The sequence below is a fragment of the Toxotes jaculatrix genome, chromosome 18, assembly GCF_017976425.1.
Source record: "Toxotes jaculatrix isolate fToxJac2 chromosome 18, fToxJac2.pri, whole genome shotgun sequence".
Taxonomy (NCBI): domain Eukaryota; kingdom Metazoa; phylum Chordata; class Actinopteri; family Toxotidae; genus Toxotes; species Toxotes jaculatrix.
In genome coordinates this window covers 10,187,401-10,214,424 of record NC_054411.1, presented here as the reverse complement: position 1 = coordinate 10,214,424, position 27,024 = coordinate 10,187,401, and the positions used below count along the sequence as shown (strand labels likewise).

The following is a 27,024-nucleotide window of genomic DNA, read 5'->3' as shown; positions in this document are numbered from 1 at the left end:
GGAGAGGAGCCGGGGACTGCCCATGGTGGATGGGCGGAGCAGTAAGCATGCGCTGAGCTGGCAGACTCTGGGCTGGTCCTGACGGGCTGGCTGAGCTCCGGACGGCTGTCTGTGTGCTTCAGACGGTCGTGGGGGAGACTATCATCAACGCTCAGCGTCTCCTCGAGTGCTCTGAGGAAAAACAAATTTATAAAAAAAAGCTGAAGAGACACGGGGAGAACTGCGACAAAAGAAAGCAAACAACCCCACCTCGGCATCTGGAAACGCACCGAAGAAGAAGGAGACGATCCTCCCCCTCTACCCCACACCCCGTCGCCAACCCGCCCTATCTACCCTACCCACCACTTCGTGCCATCCCTGTGGTCTGATCTGCCCTCCCACCCCCCACCAGGAGAACCACGAGCACCCATAGGAAACCCCCACTTGACCAGCGTTGCCATTAAGCGATGCGCTTTGAATTTAGGAAGAAATCACCTATGCGTTTTTGATGCAGAATACAACCAGTGGTCTTCATTTTTCCTCAGTGGGAACAGTTAAGGCTACGGATCTGGGTGTTTACACTTTTTTGACGGGTTTCCAGTGGCATGATAACATGCAGCATATATCATCCCACGGCAACAGACAAGGCTGTCATTCCATAGATTAGTCTTTATTTACACAACCAGCTGTCACATAAGCTGCGTTTGAGCTTATGTTTGATTTTTCCATGCTTACAAATAATCCTGACAATGGTCTGGGAACGGACCGCCTCTCCAGACACCTAGTAATATTTTCTCAAGACGTGTCAGATCTATATTTCGTTTCTATCGAAGAGAAAGCGACAAATTGACGAGGAGTCACTTGACACCGACGCCGTTTTCGAGCCACAGGACTTTGCGTGCGAAGTTTGCACCGGGAAGAGGGGGACCGAGGCGGAGATATCTCGGCTGTATCCACGGCATTTTCCCTGCAAGGTAAGGCAGGAGCAGCCCTGTCTTGCATGTCAGTCCTGTATGTTGTTTCTGCTTTGATGTGTGTCCACGCTGGTCTGAGTGCGCAGCAACAATGTGAAAAATTGCTGGAGTTCAAACAGGGCAGTGACCTATTTTCAGAGACTCTCCAGCGGTTCGCCGATATCCTGCAGCCTGGGCTCCCTCACACTGTCATACCCCAAAGGCCGGTTGTGGCGGACGTGCCTTTACCGGCGTATGTGCCATTTACGCAGACACGGTGTCAGTACCTAATTCAACGTGAGAGCGACCTTTTCCGTGTGTCTGCCGGTAAAGAGGCATCCCTCTCTTTAGCCTTGAGAGACGATTTTTTTAGAGCAGTATCACAAATCCTGCCATATATAGAGGCGCACATCACAGCTCAGCCAGCTGTTGTGCAAGATGCAGGCTTGCACTGAGCTGACTGATGTTCTGTCACAACATCTGATAAAGAGTTCAACGTCTACAGACTGCTGACAGTCACTTAAACCAGTGATGTTTTGGTAAATAAAAAGGTGGGTAAACTGTGACCTCCACACAAGGTAAAAAAAAAAAATACAATTCGTGCTAATTTTCAGATATATGATATATTTGTAATTAAAAGCTAAAACACTATTATTTAATTCCATCTAGTTGTATGTCAGAAAGTGCACTCACATCTGTGAGTTCTGGCTCAGCTATGTTTCTGATCACAACAGCAGATACATTTCTACATGAACACAACACTCACAAATACCATGAGTCGTTTAGGCTTAAAAACCCTTCCACATAATGGGTGATGGATGAAACTGGTGACATCTTTGCCATTTTATCATTTTTTTGTTTAGACCAACTCTTACTTAGCTGAGGCCAAGCATGTAGTGCAGGGGGCAAGGATGAGCGCAGGCAGAGAGGCCTAGATAAAGAGCTATTTTCCTCCAATTAAGCAATTCCACTGTCCCTAAGCCTAATTGTGTGCACACTGGGACTGGGTTTGGGATGGAACTTCTCCCCATTGGCTGCCTCCCATGGGCCTATTGTTCCAGAAGATGCCAGGGGAAAGAGCCGAGCCCTGCCAAGGCAGACCTAACAAGCCCTGTGCTGGAGTGGAATAAGGGCTGATCATTAAAAAGCATTAGGCCACAAAGCAGATCGAGGCGCGCTCAGGGGGCTGCAGTTGTATTTTGGATCAGAGTGGAGCGGCTGTATATTTCCAAGTTGACTGTAGTATTTGAACAGTATAATGTGTGGGTGCATGAGAGAATCTGTCACTCAGATAGAACATGAGACCGGAGGAGGTCTGGCTATAGGCCCACTGGACCTCTCACAAAGTATGTGGGGAAGAGGAGCAGTGAAAGAGGCCGCCCAGGCTCTCTGCAAAGGGAGGACTTTGACTCCCTCTTCTCCCTCCCTATTCCAGGCCCCTGCTATTTAATCCATAACCCCTCTCTGAACTGTGAGCACAGGTGCCCCTCTCATCCACAGCCTACTTGCTGCATTGTTTATCCAATCAGCTGATGATCAGTTCAGCCACAGGTCAACCATTTGACAGAAAGACAGGGGCATCTAACAACACTGGCACAGTGGTTATTTAGGTGACATCTCTTTCTCTCGATCATGGCACTTAGTCACCGCTGAGAAAAAGCTTGACATCACCATAAAGCCAGATGTCCACTGGGGTCCAGCTGTGCATCCCTGTGGTAGGATTCCACACTCACAGGACATATGTGTGTTTGTGTAGGCAGCCTTTTTTTGCTGTACATTTTCTCATCTTGACTGCATGCATGGCCAAACGCAGATACTTGGGGCGCTGCTGGGAGCAACAGTTTGCATAGAGTTTTTGTAGGGGTTGCAGGTTTGACAACAGCTGGTTTCATCTGCGGTAATTAGTGCAGCAGTGGCTATGCTATAAGGGCTTTCCACCATGCCTGTCTCTGAAATCAAATCATGAGTGTGGTTTTCATCCCCCTCCCCAGTTTTCCCCTGTTTTGAGATTTTGCCCCGCACCGCAGCTGTGTGACATCATACCCCTGAGGTCCCAAACTGTGAGGGAAAGGCAGCTGCTTTATGGTGGAAAAGGTGGACCCTAATGGCATATTCCTGCGTCAGAGAGCAACCACGAGGCATGTGGTAGAGGGATGGTGGGAACCCGCACTGCACTTGTACTTAATGCCTTAAACCAGACCAATAAAAGTGTACCTCATCTGATATAAAGAGAAGCACATTAAGTCTGATTCTTTCATATATGCTACCGCAAAGAAGCACTCATCTGAAATCTAAGGTGACGAGTAAATTTTGTTTTTCACACAGTGTTGTCGACCTGTTGTGGTGCAGTAAAATATGTTTGCCACCGGGAAAATAAAACTCTCAGGACTAGGAGTGCTACCACTAAGTGGGTGGAATTTAAGTGGCACAAACTACACTGGCAGAGTGTTTGAATTAATATCACAGTGGGGTTCCATAGCTGCTGGGGATTACGGTCAAGCTGAAAGGCAACTCAGCAGCAGGGGAGGGAGGATTACAGTGGTCAGTGAATGAGGCAGCACGCAGTGAAAACAAGGCACCTGATATGCACTTGCATTTATCTTCACATGGATAAGAGCCACTGTGTTTTAGATTCCCATGACAGACATGCCCCTTCTGTTGTTACACTTGTAGGTAATTAATGCTAATCAGATGAACAGCTTTGTGATTCATGCATCAGGGTGCTCAGCAGATGAAATACAACCACTATTAGGGTATGTCATTTCTCTGACATGTTTAATGGAGTTGCACATCCAAGCTCTTGACCTTTGTTTGGGCTGAAAATGTCACAGGAGATGCACGATATACCCAGATGAAGCCATGTGGCCCCTCAGTGAAGCGGGGTGGAAAGAGGATGCTGTTTATAACATGGCGTCCGTGGTCAGTTTTGGATAAAGATTTTTTTAAAATCCCATAAAATATTATGTCTTGGTGATGAGTCACGATCTTCATGTTATTATGAATGATTTGCCTGTTATTGCTAACTTCACGGCCATACTTTGTAATTAATTTGGAAGTATTGGCAAACTCTTGGTTATTTTGCAGCTGATGTTGGCTGTGCAGTACATCAGCGGAAATCATATGAGCCACAAGGCTGAAAACATCAACGTGACTCATAAAAATCTCAGTAGAAACAGAGACGATTCAATGGCTGAACTCAAGTTAAACTTGAAAATGACAGTAAATGACTTTTTCAACTCTGGTATCATTACAGTCCGGCGCCGTACATTTTTTCCACAAAATCTCTTATCACTAATCATTGCCATGTGTGCAGCAGTGGAGGTGACACAGCTCCTTTGGATCACTACAGTGTGATATGTCAGTGCATGGTGATGGCCAGGTTCCTGGACCCATACATTAAGAGTAGACAAAGCGGATGCAGAGTTTGACTCACACTAACGTGCAAACTAAAAGAGACCAGTGCATACCGCTTTGCTCCCTGGCTGGCTGGGCTCACGGACCGTGCATTTTTCTCCAGTTAAACTGTAACCACTAATCACCTCACGGCCTCACTGTTTCCTCCTAGAGCAGACCATTCCTGGATCCCCAGGGTGGTTTAAAATGGCCCCTCGGGGATATATGGTCTACCCTTTGCAAAATCACCTGTGTGGGACATCCCGAATGAGCGCAGGACTCTTGCTCTTTCAGTGAGGATCTGCCATGGTGAAGTTTAGGGGTCAGTTCCTCTGCTGCAAGTCTGCAGGCCTGCATTTCCAAAATAAACACAGACAACTCAGTGCCTCACTCCAGCTACCCCACCCTACCTCTTCTCATTCTCTTTAATGCTCCTTCTGAGCTCTCTGCTCAGTATTTCTATCGTGAGAGAATTTCAGCTCACAGAGCCCTTGAGACAATATGCAGACCATGTCTGGGGCAGGGCACACACTTAATGAGGAAAAGTTAAAGAAAGAATATAGGAATAAAACCAAGACATGAAAGAATAACAGCAATGTAAAGGAGCTGGCAGAGAGTGAGGGCAGAGAGAGGGTGGGCCAGGGGGTGGGTGGATGTGGGGTTCAGAGGAAAGCCTATTTTTCCAAGTCCATTTTGGGTTTATATTTAACTTATAGATTATAGTAAAAGTGGATCTAGCTGGAGCCTTTTTGATATCTGGGAGCTCAGTTCAGGGAGCTGTGAGTTGTACAGTAATATGCTCACAGCAATGCAGTTTAAGTGGAGACACAGCTGGTTTGTATTATTATTTACTTGCTTGGCCAACACCCTGGATTCTCTAGTATAACCTCAATAGCACTACAGCAGTTCAGTACTACTGAGGTATGTATGTGTGTGTTTGCTTGTTTGAAGAGAAAAGAAAGGGAGGAGTTGGACAGGAGGGGTTCTGCCTTTAAGTACGCGTGAGGAATAACATGCTGGGAAGGGAGAGACAGGGGAGAGGGATTGATGGCGTTTTTTTTTTTTTTTTTTTAGAGAAGGGGATGAGGGAGAGACGGGTGAGGCATTTCTGAGACTGAAATAAGGCTCTCAAGTCTGGGCCTGGCCTGGCTCTCTGTCTGGGCATATCCAGTCCTGTCAGCGAGCTTCCAGACTTTGCCCCCTTCACCCCCCTCCTCCCTCCATCCCCAGCTCCCTGGGACTCCATCTCCTCCTCGCTTTAAACTTTGCCTCTGTTCCTTCTCTCCCTTCGTCCCTCCCTCGCATTTTCGTCTCCCACTTTCCATGAGCCCCCAGCTTCATAAGAGAGACATACATTACATAAGAGATTCTCCATCTTATACATGCAGTAAAAGAGAGAGGGGGAGAGAAAAAAAGTTTGGCCTGTAAGTGTTTACCTTCTCTGTGGTGTTGTGGAGATGTTGCCAGCACTAATTTAATTCATATGTACCGTGGCTGTTTTTTTCTTATGAGGGAGCCTTATGTAATTTGGAAATATTTTAAAGGGGCAATATGAAAGAATTTTAGATTAAAACATTCAACATTTAAGTAAGATGATCAACAAAATGTGAAAAAACAACAGTTTCGATGTTAAATCAAAGATGTCTCAGTATTTTGTTGCAGAGACATGTACTGCAGTTAGCACGCAAACAGGTAGCCCTGTTGGAGAGAGGAAAACATTATTCCCCTCTTCATGCAGGCTTGGCAACATGTCAACAATTGCCCTATGCTGAGGTTAGATTGATTGAAGCTAAGGTTAGCTCAACGCAAGGGTGAGGGTTAAAACTTGTTTGTGATTGGCCAGCGAGCACAGTCTTCTCGTGCCCACCTCCAATAACAAGTACACAGAGAGGACCAGTAAAAGTCCACTACCCCACCGGGATTTGTCTCGGTATGCTTGATGGCCAGTTCGACTATGGCACAGGGGAAGGGGAGGGAGGAGGAGGGACCAAAGAGTGCATTTTCTTGTTTCTTACGATAGGGATGGACACCCCACCCTTCTGGTAATATGCTGCCCCCTATTTGTTTGGCGTATGAATTCGAACGTTGGCCAATTCTTATTCAGTGCCCCTTTAAGTTTGAACATTGCGTTTGGTGAAAGACTTACACAAACCTCAGATGCTTCTCCGAAGTAAGCTCTCTGCTCTGTTTTTATTTGGTTGTTGTAACAACCAAATAAAGTGGCCATCTTGAATAATAACTCGTCTCTATCTTAACACAGCCTGTCTCTCTCTTTTGTTGCGTCCGATTGCTTCTACATGTTGTTGCTCTCTACATGCTGCTGTCCTGAATCAGTATTGATTCAGGACAGCAGAATGTGTAAGAGCATGAATATCGCCCTGACCTTCAACACTAATTGAGATCCTCTCTAAGGCTCAGTCTTTCCAAGGCTGCTGATACACTGCATGATTGCATTTGTCCACAGCACATTTATTAGCCCTCGTTGTTCTGTGTGTTTCACCAAACGAAAAGAGGAATCGGCTCCAGATCTTTCTGACGCTTGTTTCCCACACATCGCAAAAAAATCAGACATGCCAACAAATTTAAACCAAGAGTTCAGAGCTACACCATTTTACAGCATTATGCTCATTGCTGTCTGTTGCCATCTCAGTCGCCCCCCATCTGTCCCTTTGCATCTGTCTCTCTGCTCCCTTTTGCTGTTTCTCTCTTGGATGGAACCGCAAAAGATGAAAGCTGTAGGGTGGAGCCTGTCACTTAGTTGAGCTAGAACACAGAAATACGGAGAGAAAAGGATAGGGAGGGAGATAAAGGAAAAAAGAGCAGAGAGAAAAGACTGTCATATTGACCTTGTCTTATTGCCAACCGTGGTGGGAGGGGATGTGGGGTGGAGGGTTACTCAGAGAAAACAGGCACTCCATGTGAGGAGGGAGAACACAGGGCTGCCGTTAAGTTGGCGCAGCCTCATAAGGAAAAGACAACACAAGCTTTGTGTGTACATGTATATGTGAGATTACTGCTGATGGAGGCAGAAGGGTCGAAATGGAGGTATAGCCGACAGTCAGGGGGGGCACGCCCAAATTTAAAGAAGCAGGAGCTCCTCGATTGTCCTGCTGCTGTGTTTGCCCCCAACACACACACACACACACGCAAACACACATCACGTCACTTCATCTGCTAATTGCTCTCTGCTGTTTTGTATTTCTCCCTCTTCCTGTTTTCTTCTCCTTTCAATATGCTTTGGTTTTGGAAGCTGGGCCCCTGCCCTGTTCCTCCTCTCTCTACATAAACACACTTGCACTCACATATAGGCTCACATGCTAACAAACACACACTGACGGAGACGCTCACTGTCCAGAGCACATCTGGCTCCGTGTGGCCCCCACCCCCTGACCCCCATTCTCGGCTCTCTCCTGTGCAGCACGGCTGGTACATAGGTGTCACCCAGCCCTCTCTAGGGACAGGGAGTGGCCATCCAAGAATTCTGGCATGGAGAAGCAGAAAAATTAAGACACCACAGACGTGTCCGATAGGCCCCAGCAACGCCACACAGCAATAAAAAGAGCACCCACCACCCCACCCCACGCCTTACCCCCAGCCTGCCAGAGGCCGTGTTGCATAAAGCTGTGTTGGGATCATATTACCCCAGCTCTTGAATAAGAAGACTTGCTTCCCAGGGAGTTCACTCTGCGCCGTTAGCTTATTGAGTTGCAAGCAAATGAAAGTGGCTGGGGTCAGTGTGTAAAGGCAAAAGGGGTTTGTTTCTCATGCGTGTGGTGCCATAATATCCCCATCCAGGAAATGACTGTGAGACAGGCGCACCCCTCCCATAGCTGGAGCGGTACCACAACACTCTGAACTGGTCTGAACTCCACAGCATGCAGCCAGTGCGCTGCTCACTAGTGTGTGAGTTTGTGCCTGTATCCATCCTATCCATCTGTATGGTTCTACAAAAGGGCTGTACAGTGTCGTACAGTACGTGTGTACGTACAGCAGTGTTTATGTGTACCCCTGTGTGGCACCATACTTCTTACCCTGGTCCTTGAAGCTGTCATTGGAAGGACAGACCACACTGGCCAAACAACTGGTGCTGAAATAAAGCCCGGGTTTGCTGCCTATCGCACCACAGTTTCCATACGTGTGCCGCCCCTATTAATCTGCCCTCAGTCTGTTGACTGTGTGGGAGAAAGGGGTAGAGAAAGAAGAAACAAGAAAAAAGAGAGATTTCTGGACCTACTCCCACTCCGTCCTAACCAATAGCTTAGAACTGGTGCTGGGTTTTCACCAGTGAGCGAATACAGAGGTCTTCTGTTGAGCTCAACCAACCACAGCTGCTTTGTACACTCAAGCTGTGGTGGTTATTTAGTAATATACTCTGATGCGTCCTCAAGTTTTGATGTGCTCACCTTTGTCTTTTGTTTTAAAATGAAGTCATTTCTCTTAAGTCTTAAACTATGACCTGGATTTTAGGGAGTGGTCAGCAGTAGCCTCTTGTTTGTTTGTGTGTGTGTGTGTGTGTGTGTGTGCATGTGCTGAGACAACCTGGTATTTTAAAGATTTAGGCAGGTGCCAGTGCTTTGCATTCCTAACCTGACCTTGTGCTCCTTTTTGCTGCCTTTAGGGGAGGTCTGCCTCTGCAAAGCCGGTAAGCCAGGGGTGGATGTGTGTGTGTGTGGCATGTATGTGTGTATACATGTGTGCACACCTGCACATAACCATTACAAGGTTTCAGCTTTAAACTTGACTTTTTAAAGTTCTATTATCTTTCTTTCCATCCCTGTTTAAGCGCATTTTGTTTTCTCGTCACTCTGATCACTCTTTCCATGCATGCATCTCGACAGTGAAAGGAAATTAGCATACCAATGCATATCCATTAGATACACACAGCGCTGACACATGTCATCTGCACTGCCCCAGCAAGGAAATGTGGGAAAAAGGAAGTTATTGTTTGGAACAGTACAGACCTCCAGAGACAGTGTTAACCTCACAGTTCTGACAAAGTTACACCTCTTCAAATGTCAGCAGAATTTTGTACTTCAGGTCTAGTGGTTATAATCATGCTAATGTTGGTGTGAGTCAGCTGGAATGACAGCATTTAGTGTGGGAGTAGCAAAGATCCGTCACTTCCGAAACACAGACCCTATCCAGCAACCCCAGCAAAACAGACACAGCTGCTTAGTGGGCTGATGAGAGGACAAGGAGCTGGGATGTTGTGCTGTGTTATCATCCACAATCAAATTCATTTAAAAGAGCTTCCAGCACCTTTAAGAATGCAAACACCTTATGGCATGAACACAAAACATGTTTACCCCAAGTTTAATTATGAAACTGTAAAGAAGAGCTGTTAACTTTTATCGCAGTACTTTTTCCTCTATCACCCACCACCAGCTCTGACAGCCTCAGACTGTTTTTCCTCCCTCTCTCGTTGGCTTCATTCCCCCCCCTTCTTTCCTCTCCTGTTGCTTTCATACTGAGCGTGGTGTGGTGACGCCCCTGCTTGGCTGGCAAGCCGACTCCAGACCCTGTGATTGCGCGCAGGAGTCGGAGGATTGCATCACTGCCTGTGGAGAGAGGCCACAGGAATGGACTGAAATGAGGAGGGAGAACAGCAAAGACAGAGAGACATGAGAGGGGTCCATGAAGGAGAGGAAGAGGAGAGAGCGATGACAGACAATGGGGATATAGCCCAAGGAAGTGAAGAGGAAGTCGAGAGGGAATAGAGCTGAGGGAGATCATGCAAGCTCTTGTTTATATGGAAGTAATGCAGAGCAAAGATGAGAGGGGAGGAGGAGGAGGGAGGGTTGGAGGGAATGAATTCAATGGACTGCAGGAGGTAAAGAGGCCCAACAGAGTCAGTGGGAGGTCAAAGTAAGGCAGGGTGGGGATGTCGATCAAATCTCCTGAGTGTAAAGACAAACACACACTTCTCTTCTCTTCTCTTCTCTTCTCCTCTTTTCTCCTCTCCTCTCCTCTCTTCTCCTCTCTTCTCCTCTCTTCTCCTCTCCTCTCTTCTCTTCTCCTCTTTTCTCCTCTCCTCTCCTCTCCTCTCTTATCCTCTCCTCTCCTCTCTTCTCCTCTCTTCTCCTCTCTTCTCCTCTCTTCTCCTCTCCTCTCTTCTCTTCTCCTCTTTTCTCCTCTCCTCTCCTCTCTTATCCTCTCTTCTCCTCTCCTCTCTTCTCCTCTCCTCTCTTCTCTTCTCGGATGGTGGTAGGGCCTCCTGCTACGTTCATTAGTTCCTGCCGCCCTTTGCTGCGCTATGAAACCGCTATGTTGTGAAATGCCCCACGTTATTGTAAGATTACTCACCACTCTTCAAAGCCTACAGTACTGTTGTGTGAAGTGCCTTAAGTATTAGTGTTGGGTAGGTTTACTGCTTAAACACTCTGAGTCACTGTCCACAGGGAGGTTATCTGTTCAACCGCTGATTGCTGTCCTGATACTACGGTATAGATTAAAATGGTTTTAGTTGATTGAAAACGTATGTATCCCGTCAGATTTTGAATGGGAGTAGGTGGGAGAAAAACTAACCAGAGACTCAAAACACATGTTGCTACACGTGGGCTCTCAACCACATACTGTTCATGTCATGTAGAAGCTACTTGGAAGTCTAATAAAGCGACTGCAGGTTGGGGGAAGTTTCCAAGCCTTGTGCCAATGTGCAGCTTCTCTCTCCCCCTGTACCTGCCTCTTCTCTTTTCATTTGCTCTGTTAAAATAGTTCAGACAATAGCTTTTGCTTTGCAAAACTTATTTTCCAATGATATTTTGAGGCGCACTCAATCCTCTTCTAATGAGTTACAGGATAAAAAGCAAATCTTACAGTTTTGCATGAAGATTTTCTCTGTGTCAGATGTTGATGCAAGTTTACAGATGAAGTCAAACTCTTGTTTACAAAAGAGAAGCGTTTTCTGACTGATAATGCATGCTTCCCTTTACACAAATCTTCCATCCACTCGTTCATCTACAACCATCCTCACTCCACCTAGAGTCAAGCCAGGTCACCGTGTCGTGCGATAATCCGGGGTTTAGCAGGCCATAAGGCTTACCGACACAATGTGAAATCTCAGTCAGATGGCTTTTTATAGATGATTTGTGGCCTAATCTAACTATATGGCAGACTAAGTGGAATTGGTGTTCTGCTGTCTGATTTCTGTTTTGTCTCAAAATAAAAATATGTAAAACTGAAAATCGCCCACTAATGTTTAATTAAGCCTGTAAAACTGCAATAAAGTCCTGATATGTTGCATGTAGGGCAGCAACTAATGATTTTTTTTTTATTGTTGATCAAACTGACAATTATTGTCTCAATCCTGTAGGCTATAAAATGTCTGAAAATGTCACAATTTCCCAGAGCTCAAGGCGAGAACTTCAAATGACTTGTTTTGATTTAAAATGATTTAAAACTGAGAAAAATAGCAAATCGTCCATCGTCCATGCCATCACATTTCTTGATTCTGATACTGAATCAGGTTGCGTTCATACACAGCAACTTTTTTGAAAATTATAATCCAGTATTGATGCACAGTTAAAATTCCCTTTTACTAAACAGTGTACCTAGAGGTCTCATAACTCAAAACAAAATCAAAAGAACACAGCCGTGGCTTTTGGGAGTCTAGGAAAACTAATGCCAGACTCCTAACAAAAATGTTAATGTTCAACAGCTACAGAGAGATATCGCTTTGAGCGTGTGCCCTTCCTTTCTCTTGTAGCAGTCCCCTTTGACAGCAAACCACAAGTGTGACCCGCCCTCCTGGTTCTGTGCCTCCCTCCCTCCTGGCACCTTCCCTCCCTCCCTCCCTCCCTGCCCTCTGCATGGAATTCCTCAGTGTCTGAACGCTTTGGCTGGAGGCCATCAGTAGCTCGCTGAGAAGCTTCCTGTTGCACTCCTTCCCTCCATCTTTCCCTCCCTTTTTTCTTTGCTTCCTTCCTCCACTCCCTCCTTTCTCCCTTGCTCCATGTGTTATCTCTGCTTTCTCCCTTCTTGTCCTCCTTTGCATCTATATCTCTTAATTTTGCACAATCACATTCCCTTTAATTAATCAATGATAAATGCCTGTTCTCTACTTAAAACTTTGAAAGAACAAGTGTCAATCTCTTGGCTATTTTGCCCTGTGTTGAAGTGTGTGAACCCACGTGTCACTCTGTCTCTCTATTGCAGCGGCTGTAACTCCACTCCAGCAACTGTTTTTTTCCTCAATAGCCCTTCCCCAGCAGCACCATGCATGCTGCTATTACATAATCCTGTGTATTATCCTGTGCCTTTTTGCAGCCGGGGGAAGGAGAAGGGGGGAAGTTTAGTTTGAAACTGTAAAAGTGTACAGTACTGACAATAAAACAGAGGGACTGACACTTTCCCTTAACTTTATTATGCTAATTAATCTCCAAGAAATTGTGCGCATACAGGAAATAATTTGGCAATTAATGTACCATTAAAACCAGGGAGGGCTACAGTTGTAGGCTAGAGAAGAATGAGATGGGAGAGGAAGAGAAAAATAAACTGAAAGAGGAAGCAGAGCAGTGAACGTGAGTGAAAAACAAAAGCAAAGAACAGAGGGATAAAGAGAAAGAGGGAACGAGAGGCCCAGAAGAGGAGGAGGAGGAGGAGTGGAAACTGAGGTTTCCTGTCTGAGGAGGCGGCTGGCTGAGGAGGACAGAGGCAGGAAAAAAAGAAAATTCTCTCAGCTGTGTGTGCTGTTTGTGTGTTGAGTGATCCATCAAGGGGTGAGGGGTGGAGGGTGGACACGGGGGCTGTGGCTCGGGTGTGTATGTGTCAGAGGAGGTGGGGACACTTGTGGCTATTACCTCAAGAAACGTCAGCAACAACAGGAGTGGAAGAAAAGGAGAGACCATTTTTGGGCCTGTTTTTTTTTTTTTTTTTTTGTCTCCAGCATCAGTAACCAACAATTCTAATAACTGGAAATGAACCCGTCTCAGCTTTATCTACTTGTCTTCATCAGAGTTTGGCGCTAATGTGTGAAACTTTGCTGCATCGCATCCTTCTCTGTCTAATCCCACCTGACTTTGATATGAATCCATGTAAATCTGGCTATTAAGGAAAAACTGCAAATGGGAATGGCTTCGCTTTGAAGCACGGAAATGCTTTGATCACATAAATCCGATTATTCACAGAGTATTGTGTGCGTAAACCTGCTTGAAACGTGCCAACTTTGTTTATTCCTCCTTGTTCAGATGTAGAACCCAAATGTCAGGGGTCAGAGGTCACACCACACCCTCACCTCAGTCAGTCACCTTTGACCCTGTCTTTCCCACCTGGAGGATGGAAAAACCAGCAGGTCTAGACATGACCCATTTTGCAACTGTGGGTCTTTACACATGACTGCTAAACCACTGAGTTTCCAAACCTGAGAGAAACAGAGTTGTTTACCTTCAGGCCATTAAATGTGGTCACTTTAGGGGGTTTCTTGTATTTTGAAAAGCTGGTGCAGTAACCATTGGCCCATCTCTGAAACTGAGATGAACTAATGAGTATACACAAGTATCCGCTGTAAGCTTCTATAATAACACTAAAGTAACAGTATATTAATTCCAATTTATAATGGATTTTTGAGGATTTTTTAATGAAATTATATTATCTGATTAGATTTGGTTATAAAAAAAAATAATTACCAAACTATTTCCTCAGTGGTATATTTTAACTGTTGAAAAATGAACTTGTCAGTGCTCTCTGGTGGATAAGCTATGTAATGAAGACAGTTTCTAAATAATAATCATAATCATATCTTTGGCATTATTTTACATTATTTATCACCCAGTACATAATATTTGAGATAAACAAATATTGTGCCATAATACCAAGGTGGCTGGTTTATTCAGCATTAGAAAATCAAATGGAAACAATAAACTGGACACAATACTGAGACTTTTTGTGTTTAGAGTGCTCCTATCTCAGTTAAGAAGTCAACAGTATGGTGATTTCAAAGAATCTGTGCAATCAGAAGAACACTAAGCAGTATCTTAAGGAACGGTCACCTCCTGCTTTTTATCACAGCACGATTGTTTTAACTGTGTTTTAAAACAACACGTTAAAGCCCTTCAGAATGACACGATCAATACCGTCAGTTGTTAGAAGCTGTCGTTCCCACTGTCACTGACTCTCTTTCTCTCCTTGAGTTTTGTGTGTGTGTGTGTGTGTGTGTGTGTGTGTGTGTGTGTGTGTGTGTGTGTGTGTGTGTGTGTGTGTGTGTGTGTGTGTGTGTGTGTGTGTGTGTCTGTGTTTGTGTGTGAGAATGAAAAAAGAGAGCAAAGAGCCCCAGGGAGAGATGGCTTACCTCCAACAGACCACCTCCCAGGGTCACAGCAGGAGGGAGATTAACTTACAGCCAATCTCAGAGGGGGGTCACACAAAATGTGCACAGGCACACACATGCAGACACACTCTCTCTTTTTGAAAAGCCTCACAGAAAACAAAATATTACAAAATACGATTTCATACCCTGTAACATAATCATCTTAAACCTCATAGTTTTGATATTTTGTGATGCTTTTTATTGGCTCTCATTTCTGCTCCACTGGACCAAGCGGACTGAGCTGAGACCTGATCCTCTTCAGTACAGATTGCCTCAGATCAGACCAAAGATCAGTTGGTAGGAGCACAGTTAAAGGTCAGCGCTGATCCGTGTGAGCCTAGCCTCACAGATGTGCTGAAACACATAGCCTTCCTTTGACCTCACGGCCCCCCACCCCACCCCATTCTGCGCCATCTCACTCATCCACCAACTCCCACTTCTCCCACACCCTCCAGCCTCGACCCATGTTCTCTCCTGAACACACACACACATACCTCATCAAAGGGACATGGGGCGGCAATTTAGGACTCTAGGACTAGGGTGGGGAAGGGTTATGTAGGGGAATAGGTGACGGGTGTTGCTAAAGAGGACACACACAAACCTCTCTTTCAGGACTCCTCTTCCTCCCCTACTTCCTCCTCACCCTTGTGTATCCTCACTGTGGCCCCCTTGGTCATCTCTCCTCTCTCTCTCTCTCTCTCTCTCTCTCTCTCTCTCTCTCTCTCTCTCTCTCTCTCTCTCTCTCTCTCTCTCTCTCTCTCTCACTCAGCTGCTGTAGCTTGTGTTTACTCTGCTAGAGAGAGAGGAGAGGGCCCAGAGAAGGGACAATGCCGCCTTTCAGAGAGACTGTCGACCCCACGGCTGAGCAAGGAAGTCTGCATGGGGGCCAGCCAACACCCCTTCCCCAAACTTCACAGCCACCCGCCACTGAGCTTTACACACACACTTGCATATCTCGCCGGCGTGCACACGCAGGCAACACCACAATCTCTCCTTCTCTGTATCATTCTTACTCTCAGTCGCTCTTTCTTTTTGTCACACATTTCCTACAAACCCCCTCTCAGTGACTGTGGCTATTTGGAGGATGCAGTCGAGATCCTGTAACTCCAGTCCAAGATCCACACTCTGTGACTCACTTCCCAGCCAACCTCTTACTATTTCTCCTTTAAGAAATAATCATGAGGGCGAGCTGAGGTGAAATCCAGCAAAGGGGACTGAATCACCGGGAGCTGTACCCAGATCACATTTGTGTGGTATAGACTGTAGTGGGTGTACTGTAGATTTTATGACCTGCTGAGTTTCTCAGAAGTCCAACAGAGTTTCAAGGGAATTTTGTTTGTCGTGTTTGTTTCCTTGCAAAATGTTCTTTGAGTATGCACACACACACGCACACGCACACACACACACACACACACACACACGGGTGTAGACACATCTATCCATGAACTAAATTCCAGTTGCTCTCAAGATTTGTTATTTTAGAATAGATATAATCCAGTAGACCCTACAAAAACTCAAATTCCTTATTTAACCCTCTTAAAGTGCTTCAAGTGCCCAGTTTATAATCTGTGGTATGTTAACTGGTATATTTAGTGATAAACAAAATCTTGAAATGTAATTTTCTTATTTTAGTTCTCACTCAATGGCTCTATGGGTTGAACATTTTAAGTAAAATGTTTAAAACACACATTATACGTTATTAGTTCCCAGAGTCCATGGTGATGTCTTCCTCTGTCTGAAACTCAGATATTCTGTTTACCATCCTATAAGACAAAGAAAAATGTGTCATTTTCACCTTTCACCTGAAAAGAAAAAAGATTTAATTCTAAAACAAATTGCTTGCCAAGATGGATACTGGATAGCAGCATTCAGCAGAATAAAACTGTCCCTTCTCCAACAAAAATGCAATACGCTGAGCAAAACCAACAACAGCTCTTTATTGTATATAGGAAAAGGTACATTTTTATGAGACTGGCTGTTGTTTGCTCAGGGGTGGGATAGCTATAGAGGCCTGCTTAATAAATTAAAAAGATGAGCTATATAGTCTATTATGGAGATATAGTAATAGTTTGCACGTGGAGCAGCTGGCTGATAAGAGCTTTTGTGTGTGAGACCCCTGTAGTGTGTCTCTGCCTGTCTCACAGTGAGAGATGAAGGATCATATGATCTGAGTTGCCAGACTGATTTATATTCGTAGTCATATGGATCCATATCTGTTTCTCATTGTGTCCTGTAGCATGGATTGTAACACTGGTGGGAGGCCAGAATGCTATTTGTCCCCACAGCGGATGAGAGTAGGATTTGTAGAAAGGTTAAGCTGCTTCCTGGTCTGCATCTCAGAGTGAGGGCTTTTACTCGTTTAAAGTGGATGACAGACGATTTTCTGCTACTTTAGCCAAACAATAAAGCCGACACTCCTGGCAGCCGGTGTGGTAGGAGTTACAGTAAGTTAGTCATATCCACTCATTTCAGAGAAGAGAGAGAGAGATGTGGTATTAACCGCAGCTCATTCTAAATGAGGATCGTATCCCCTCTGACAGATCTAAACATGTTTATTTTCATAGCTAATGACAGAGTTTGCCCACATAACAATCTCTCTATGGCCAAAATGATCATTAGAGCAACTTCCAGTAATACTCCTCCTTTATCATTACAGACTTGACCTGGGTTTGACTCATAATCTTCACATCTCTGGTGTGGTTAAATCTCTGTTTAACAGCCTGCACAGGTGTAACTGGAAACATTTAGCAAAACCTTAGAGGACAATGGAGACTGTTTGAAACACCTTCTCTAATTCTCACTTAATAATTCTGTAAAACTTCAGTTTTACAGAATTATTAAGTGAGTTTTTCCTGCTTGTTGTGCTTAAAGTTATCGCTGACATTTCAGTGTCATTCTAATGTGATCCCACTGATAATGCCATAATGCTGCTCTGTGTGCATGTTCATACAGTATGTTCCTCTGTTTGCATCAGTACGTGTGTATCATCATCTTATTTATGGCTGATTGAGTCTGTACACCACCCCCCCCACACCCCCTCCACCCCCCCTGGCTGCGTGTATGAATGTGTGTGTGTGAGCTGGTGGCTATCCCTCATTGGGTTGGTGAACCTGGTGACCTCTCTGCTCCGTGCCTCCCAGACACAAGGGCTTCTCATGTGGCCCCTGGCCAGTCGCTCTCAAAGCCCACCATTCACTACCAACCGTGGCTTCTATGAGTGTGTGTCGGCATGTGTGTGAAGGAGAGGGAGGAAGGGTGACTTTGTTGAAATTACAGTTTGATTAACTACTTGTGTGTGTCGTCCTGTACGTATAACTGTATGTGAATCTGCGTATGGTGTACCCATTACACACGTACACTGGGAGAGGCTCTACATGGACTCGAGCAGAAATATATAGGACATTCTGCCACTGTGTGTGTGTGTGTGAGTTTAGATGGAAAATGCTTTGAGGAGATTTGTGTGTTTGTGTGTGAGCCTGGTGAGAAGGAGCAGTGAACCCTAACACATTGTGTTGAATGGAGAGCTTGGCTATAAACCAGCAGTACTGTACTAGCACCACCAATATGTGTGAAACAGTAAATTCTGGATAAAGAAGAACAGACTCAGCATTTATTCCCATTTGAGCTGAAAGGATCTGGTTTGCGAGAAAGTATGTACTTCAAAAATTATTATTTCTTCAGGAGGTTTTGCTGAATGATTATTTTTAATATCTGAAATAAGATTAAAGCTCATGATTTAGCAGTTCCCTTGATTAACAGGGTTCACCGAGGTGTATGCTAAATTCCTTGCGTGGTACAACATGGTGATGCTGGGTCAGTCCGGTGGCTGAGGGACTCACAATGACAGCTAGATGAAGCGTCCTGCCCACAGCCCCCAGGCTGGGTCCAGAGGTCAGTGTGTTTAGAGGAGGGAGGAGGTGGGACGGAGTGGGTGCAGCTGGACTTGAAGGCCTGGGGGGGTTGCTGGTGGGTCTTAAAGGTCCACGGTGTCTGAAGGTGCACACTGTGGGGGTTGGGGGTGGGCTAGGGTAGCCGGTGATGTGACAGGGTGCAAGGGCCAGTGACTGGCCAAGGGGTAGGGTGAAGCAGGGCTGGCGGCGAGGGTGACCATCTGGATTGGATTGTAGACATTCCTCAGGAAGAGTGTCTGAGTAAAGGTCAGTGTGGAAAAAGAGGAGGGGGTAACTCAGATCTCTACGTGTGTGTGTGTTTATTTTTCTTTGGCTTACTCAGTGTTTCAGTTTACAATTGTGGTCAGTTTACCATTGTTTGAGTATTTCTTACCCAGTGGGATTGTGGAATGTGAGAAACTTTCAGCAGCATTTCACGTGGGAAATGTTGCAGGTGTGTGAGTCTGTCCTTCTCTGCACATTGCAAAACGCAGCATTTCATTGTATGAGTGTTTACATGAAAAGCAAGTTATCCTACTTTGTCCCCAGTTGGCCGAGCCCTGACCCGCTGTGATTGGATGTTTGCGCAGGTGGGAGGTCGGTGGGTTGCGGTCATGCTGTCCCTGGACGAGCCCCTGGACCTTAAGCTGCCTCGACGGGCCAATGGACGGGACAGAGGGGCTCGCTCACCCCCACTCTCCCCGCTGCACCCCAAGCGAGCTCGCCAGCTCCGCATGGCAGATGATGGCACTGCAGTCATAGAGCCAGCCTCGCCAGCTTCTCCGCGCACAGGTAGGTCACCTTGCAATGAAAACAAAACACAAGTGTGTGTTTGAGTAAAAACAGAAAGCGTGAGAGCAGTTTCCTTGTATCAGATCCCCCAGGTGAGAGGTCATCTTACCAGGTGTGTATGTGTTGTGTCAGGTGTGCAGGTGATCCCTCACGATCGAACAGACACCCCCACCCCCCCTGCAGTGGACCTGAGCATGTCTCCCTCCTCCCGCCACACCCCAAGCTCTCCAGAAATGACCAACGGCAACTATGTCCCCTCAGGGGTGAGTACAATGGAGCTCAAACACAAACTTCCACACCAATACAGGTGTTCCACCTTAGCTTTTACCAGCTTTTATTTTGCCCACGAATACCTCTCTCATTCCCACTTGTTTTCTCTGAGAGTGACTCAGTCTGCTGGGGTCAGCAAATCAGGAACAACATCGGGTTGTGTCACACTCTCCGTCAGGCTATGCAAGGGGTTGGAGGACTGTGTGTGTGTCAGAGAGAGAGAGAGAGAGAGAGAGAGAGAGAGAGAGAGAGAGAGAGCTCTTATCAAACACCTCTTGTGTCCCCAACAAGTGCCTCTGTCTGTGCAGCTTGGACTCAGTGGCCCCACTGGCATGACGTGTGTGTGCCTGTGTGTATTTGTGTGTGTGTGTATGTACATGTATAATCGGATTTAAGACAAGGTACAGCCACGCAGACCTCACGCCGCCTAATTCAATTCCCTCCCAATTGAATTGAGACATGCTGGCTGGCACCATTCAGCCGACCCACGTCCAACTGAGTCCCAGATAGCCCCCCGACCCCACCGCCACACACACACACACACACACACACACACACACACACACACACACACACACACACACACACACACACACACACACACACACACACACACACACACACACACTCTACACTTATCCCCCTTGGAAGCAGATAGGACACTTTCTTTCTCTCTCTCACACAAATGAGTTCTTCTCATACAGGAACAGCTGCACACACTCACCCTCACATGTTCTCTCCCCTACAGCATCTCACAAAGCAGCTCACATAGTTTTGCATGCAGAGGCAGAGCTCAGTGCAGGGAATTGGCCTCATTTTATGAAATTTGTCACATACACATTTCTGACATAGCTGAAGACGATGAGACAGCCGCAGGATTGTGATTTGCACCATTTGCACCCTTTTTTTCCTCTTTCTGTGCTTCCTTACTCACACACGATAGCTTGGACTTATGCTTCCCTTATTCTAAATTCAAGATTTCATCCAGACTCCTCTCTCTGTTTTCTGTTCGAGCTCGGTTACACTGTGTGTGTGTGTGGGTGTATGTGTGTAAGTGTGTGTGTGTGATCCAGTGCATTAGCTCTTTGAGCTCCAGCTGAGGTTCAGTGAATCTTACAGCTCTCATGCCGAGGTCAGGGATGTAGGGAGGTTTTGTAGTACGCAGCGGGTGACTACAAGAGAGAAAGTGAAGTGGATTTTTGAAGGGAGAGATGAAGTTCAGTGGTGTTGAACTCCATTGACAAAAAGAGAGGTTTTTGTCTCCACACTATGGAGACACAGGACCTATCTCTCTTCCTCTCTCGTGCTTTGTAGACCATTTGCCCTGAAGCTGTAAGCATCACTGTGCACTTCAGTCGTCTGTCTGATTGACTATTCACAATTATGCCATCCATAAAGTGATTTCACAGCATCAGACCTCATATTACCAGTTACAAAGGCAGTATTGGCAGTATTGCCTCTGTTGTGTGGTTTTGATCTGGTTTTTGTTGTCCTTGTGAGGTTCTATAAAGTACCCATACATTTAGTTTCCATGCGTTTCAGGAAACATTAACTGAAGTAAAGTTATGCTTATGCTTCATGGTGCAGCAGACTGATTAACCCCATTTGCTCCTTTTGCTCTTTTTCTTTTTGTTTATCAGAATTCTCACATTTCACAGGCCTTTCAGTTTTTTGTGCCAATCGGAGCTGGGGCAGGACTTCACCTGCCATCCTCCATGTTCATTGGCCAGACGAGTGACAAGAGAGCCTCTCCTGACCTGTCAGCAGATGAACAGCTGGCCTGCCGCTGGAGGAAGGTAAGACCCAAAAAGCAAAGGAAACTGGTGGAAGCCAAACCAGGACTGGATTGGAATAGCTTTGTCATTACAGTTCATTTGAAGTGCTGTATGTTTTCCCTCCTCCAGTGCCATCTGCTCTTTGACTCCCTGCAAGACCTGGTAGACCATGTCAACGACTTCCATGTGAAGCCTGAGAAGGATTCTGGGTACTGCTGCCACTGGGAGGGCTGTGCTCGCAAAGGCAGGGGGTTCAATGCTAGGTGAGAAAATCATGCAGTTGAGTGACTTATAAATTGTACAAATGAGGGGAGAATTCAAGAGGAGGATGATATGAACTTACTTTTGTGTGGCTGCAGGTACAAGATGCTCATCCACATCCGCACTCACACTAACGAGAAGCCCCACCGCTGTCCCACCTGCAACAAGAGCTTCTCACGTCTGGAGAACCTTAAGATACACAACCGTTCACACACAGGTTAGTGGTGGCACTGAGTTACAAAACACAAATAATATAAATCTCGATAGCATGTGTTCATTTGTTGCAGGATCAAGTAAAAAACATCTAATTGTAGTAAGACATAGATAGCTTTAAAATTACGGCTCATTTAGAGCTTGAAATCTTTATGGAGATGGGGGATTATCGTCTTTGGACATGAGATGAGATGCCTAGTTTATTTTTTATTCATTCTGGACAAAAGATTGGAATCCTCTTCCCCCCTGCAGGTGAAAAGCCCTACATTTGTCCATATGAGGGCTGCAACAAGCGTTACTCCAACTCCAGTGATCGCTTCAAACACACGCGCACACACTACGTGGACAAGCCCTACTACTGCAAGATGGTGGGCTGCCTGAAGCGCTACACAGACCCCAGCTCTCTCCGCAAGCACATCAAAGCTCACGGCCACTTTGTGGCTCAGGAGCAGGGCTCGCCAGGTGGGGTGGGTTCCCTGCTGAAAGGGAGTCAGAGTGGCGGGCTTGCGAGTGGAGGAGGGAAGGATTCAGAGCTGTCTTATGTGAGTGGAGCCCACATTATCATCCCAGGGGCAGCGGCTGCTCTTCTGGGAGGCCATGCTCTGCAGGGCCTGAGTGGCGCCGTTCCCCTGTCTCCCCTCAGTCCTCGGCCCCTGGACCTCAGCTCACTGGGTTGCCCCAACTCACCTCCAGGCAGCTTGGGAGGCACACCCATCCTGTCCTTTAACGGCTCCCCGCTGGGCCTGGCCAAGTCTCCTCTTCTCTCCCCTGCATTCCCCTCTTCAGCCCTGGGCCTGCCAATGGTGCCCATGCTGGGGGCAGCATCTGAGCGCAGGTCCCAGAGCCAGCAGGCCAAGAAGGGCCAGGGGGAGGAGGCCGAGAACGAGGTGACTGGGGGGGTCCTCAACCTCTCCACAGGAGGGTCTCATGATCCCCTGTCATGGGTGGTCATTCCTCCAGGCACCGTGGTGCTCAAGCCAGCTGTGGTCAACTGATACATATACACACACATATACACACACATTCCAGAAGAGCTCAGGGGGTTGGGATGGGAGGGTGGATGCCATAGTAAGGGTATGGGTTGTCAAAGGTGATAGGGATTGACTTGCACAATCAAATCCAGGCAATGCATTTCAGAGAGAGGGTGGAAAAGGAAAAAAAAATTATAGAGAAACCTATCAAAACTACAATCAAGAAAACAACAGATAACTCTACACCTCACAAGAATTAAGAATACAACGCAAGCCTCTTTTATTGTTGGGAAACCAAGGGGCCCAAGAACTCTGTTCAGGAACATGTATGGTTTGGCTCCTTGTTGCTTATTTTATACTCCATTCATTCCTATTTGCTGGTTCTGTGGAGACAGGGACCATGAACGTGACAGTCTTAGTGCTCTGTGTTCTTACAAAAGTCCTGATTCATTGACAAGTATTTATATGACTGTACTTCATCGACAGTGTGCCTCCAGCTTAGCAGTGAGATAGATACACCATGAAACTGAATGACGCACTCACAGTTGGGCAAACTTGCACATAATAGGAAGATTCTCCACAGCTGATTTTAAAGTTATGACCTATTTTTCACAGGCTGCTGTGATTAATATGATTCAGACAAGCTTGCGATACCAAAGCAAGTGAACTCAAACTGTCTTGGATTTGTGCAGGAGAGGGTTCTGAGACAGTTCAGTTAAACACAGCACTCATAGTGTCAACTGGTTATAGTATTGAAACCTCAAAACTGCTGCTAACGTCTCAGCTTCACCAGTGTAACCTAAACTGGGAGAGAGCACTTTTGACAATCTGTCCCCATTTCGGGGAGGGTGACCAACATGGACCAGCCTAGTCCACCAGAATGTGTACCAGGCGTGCAGACTAGGGGCTTTTAGGGCACAGAGCGATCTGAGGACTTAATACAGACAAATGGTGTTACATCACCTGGCAATGACCAATCATCACTTCCTCTTTTACACAAGTGAAATTTAGGCACTGGTGTGTCTGGCTCCCCCCTCTGGTTGGACACAATACACAACATCCTTCTTGCCATTTACAGAACTAGCACTGTTTTGCTCTTGGATTGTCCAGCTGCTTTCCCGTAATTGAATCAACACGGCCAGTTTGTGTATGAAAGGGCCACTGTGGTGATAAACACTAGTGTCTTGTATTTTTTAAAAGTGACCCTACCCAAAACCAGCTGTGAAAAGCAGGTGGTCATCCAATTGAAGCCCAACTTAGCCTTGTCGGTTGAAGTTTTGTCCCAAGTTCAACAACTCTCACGCTGTGCCAAAAATACCCAGAGAGGGTAAAGTGGGATGTATGTATTGTGCCACAGAGGGGGGTGTGATGCACTCAATGCCACATACAGCTGGACTGACTAGGAAGCCACACTATTGCAAACTGCCTCATTTTACTCTGTCCAAAGGGGCAAAAAAAAAAGACAAAAAAAGACTCGTTTGACTTCTGGGAAAACTTTTCTCATGGTTCGATTAAGCAGTCAACATGCACTTACCACAAACTATATTCCTTACATGTTTTATGAAATGTTACTCTTAAGTCATGGTTCTTTAAAAACTAGTTTGCTCTTATTCCATTTTTCTGCAAGGGTCATTTTTGCTGTGGGGTCCTTCTGAGCTTGTGTTGTTCAGTGGTAAATGCATGTATGATGTTGACTGCTGTCGCCACAGAGGAGAGGTAGGGGAGCAGGAGAGGATCATCACAACACAAGGAACTCCCTCAAGAGACTGACACACTCAACCCTCCTCTCTCTTGTCACTCCTCCATCTCTCCTCTTGCCCACCTGCCTGTGTTGTGGGTCTTAACTTTTCCATCGCCCAGTCTTAGAACATCAGTAGACATCAGTTATTGCTGTTTTATATTTTTGTCATTATTTTTTGCTGTTGTTCAGACGAGACATTTTTTCTGATGTTGAAGTTGCTTCTTGTGTTCTGCAATGGCTGCTCTGTAATCAGCTTTCTGCTGTTGCAGGTGAGTCCTTTTAGGGAGTGAAGAGAAGAAGAGAGAGAGAGGTTTGGGTGGTCCTCCTGGGCAGTGTTTCCCAACCCGGGGGTCCTATGATAAATCTGAAGGGTCACAAAATGATTTAATGGTCAGTGGTAATTTTTGCTTTTTAGCCATGCTTGGTAGTGTAGCTCAGTGGATTGCAGTGTCAGTCTGTTGTTCGGTCCATGCCTTTGTTCCAAATAGCATGGGCTAGCCATGAAATTTTGTACAGACGTTCTTGGTGTCCAGAGGATGAATTCCCTAACTTTCCTTTAGAAATCACAGTTTTGTTGAACTGCTCACAACAATATGTCTAAAATTAGGCCATGAACATTGATTATGGATCATATGTTCAGATTATTTTGCTTTAATTTAAGGGATCACAGTCCAAAAAGGTTGGAAACCACAGCTCTAGGGGGATATATGGTGGACCAAATGATATCACACTCCTCCATGACAATCACATTGGTGTTTGACAGATAATTCAAATAGGAAATGGTCATAAAATATTTCTGGATCTATTTGTGTATCCTAACACCAAATTATCTTGCGGTTAAATTGGATTTGCAAACTCTGCTCCCTTTGTTCTGACTTTTAATTTTCACAGTCAGATGAAGGGAAAGCAAAGAGAACTAACATTCGACTGCAAAATGGCAGGCAGCACTGGGAGAGCGTGAGAGCAAACAGGGAAAGGATTGGCTGAATGAATAAATGAATGGACAGGGGATAGGGAGAGATGAGGGGAGAGGCTGTGTGCCAGCAGAGGAAAAGAGGCAGAGGATAGCTGTGCTGTGCAGCCGCCCTCCATCTGGCCACCTACCCAGCAAACGGCCCTCTCAGCTCTGAAGTCACTGGCTGTGCTGTGCCCAATGTGGCAGCCACTCACAGGCATACCAGCCTGCAGAAAACTAGGCCACTGAACTCTGCCTGCCCTCTGGGTTTTTTTTCTTTTTTTATAGATTAAACCCAAAAGGCTCAGCTCCCCCACCTCCCGGCCACAAAGCTTTTTACCAGAGATGGGAGAAACAGGCAAACTAACAAGCTGCATTCACAGTAAACAAAAACAAGTATCATCCAACCCGTCTGAGGCTGAGCTCTGTGTTGGGCTGCCCACAGGTCTACGAACGTTCACAGCAGAGATGAACTGCATACCTGTGTTTCCGCCTCAGTAATTCTTAGTCATCATTATCTCAGGCGCCGACTGCCCCCACTCCTGCCCCCACCCCACACACACACACACACACACACACACACACACACACACACACACACACACACACACACACACACACACACACACACACACACACATACACCAGTGGCCTATCTCTGGGTTCAGGCTGGTTATTGAAGCGAATCTCTCATTTTGAGTGGACAATCCTGGCATGTGATGTCATCAGAAACAGGTGTTAAGTAGGCTAGACATGGTTTCCGTGGCAACAGTGAAACCCACAGATGTGGCGGCTCTCCTCCTCCTCCTCCCTGTCTGTCTCTCCTCTGCTGGTCGAAGCCAGGGACAGAGACTCATCACAGCGGCAGAAAGCTGAATAACATGACACGGATCCTTCCAGGGTCCACATCTTTTCAATATTAAATAAGCTGTATGATCCATTAACCCTTTGAGCTCAGTCTGTAATAAACTGCACTTTTGTACCCCTCATAGCGTGTTTAGATATGGGGATGCTGCCGCATCCTTTCTCACTGCAGAGCGTAATTCATCAGTCGATTTGAGAACCAATAATTGTAAAATTCCTCAGTTGCTAAGATGTCTGAATTTAAACTCTTATCTCTTTTGACATTATAAAAGCGGTACTTGCTCCTGGAGATTTTAAAGTAACCTTTGCTTAATGCTATAAAAGTGGAACTAAAATCCAGGGCACAAAAAATGTGCTAGCTAGCTAGGTCAGTGCCATTGACTGAAGTGCCACAGTGTTGCACAAAGGGTTAATGATAAGACTAAGGCCATGCAAGGCCTGTTCCAAGTTATGTTTTCTTTGCACATTTGTGAGATATTATGTCAGTATTTGAATTTTTCCAAGTGCCTTTTTATTATAGGTAAAAATATAGAAGTTATACTCTATATGAAAAAAAAATGATTATATGAAAATATATTTTTCCTGGCATCATGTTCTGTGGTTGAACATGCAGAATTTTAGAGTTGTAAAAGTCTCCAATTGGTACAACATAGCGGTGTTCTTC

The 27,024-nt window shown here is 45.8% G+C and overlaps 1 protein-coding gene across 2 annotated transcripts; it reads left to right on the top strand.

Annotated features, from left to right (window-relative positions):
• The first annotated feature begins 65 nt into the window (after positions 1 to 65).
• Positions 66 to 26,950, top strand: glis2b (GLIS family zinc finger 2b). 2 transcript variants are annotated; one of them, XM_041062837.1, is made up of 7 exons: positions 66 to 953; positions 19,109 to 19,310; positions 19,443 to 19,573; positions 21,239 to 21,376; positions 21,485 to 21,618; positions 21,715 to 21,833; positions 22,082 to 26,950. In XM_041062837.1, exons 2-7 carry the CDS (start codon positions 19,133 to 19,135, stop codon positions 22,822 to 22,824), a joined length of 1,443 nt encoding a protein of 480 aa, XP_040918771.1. In that variant the 5' UTR covers positions 66 to 953; positions 19,109 to 19,132; the 3' UTR covers positions 22,825 to 26,950. The 2 variants fall into 2 exon arrangements, with proteins under 2 accessions (XP_040918771.1, XP_040918770.1); XM_041062836.1 differs by having other exon boundaries at positions 21,221 to 21,376.
• Positions 26,951 to 27,024: the final 74 nt, after the last annotated feature.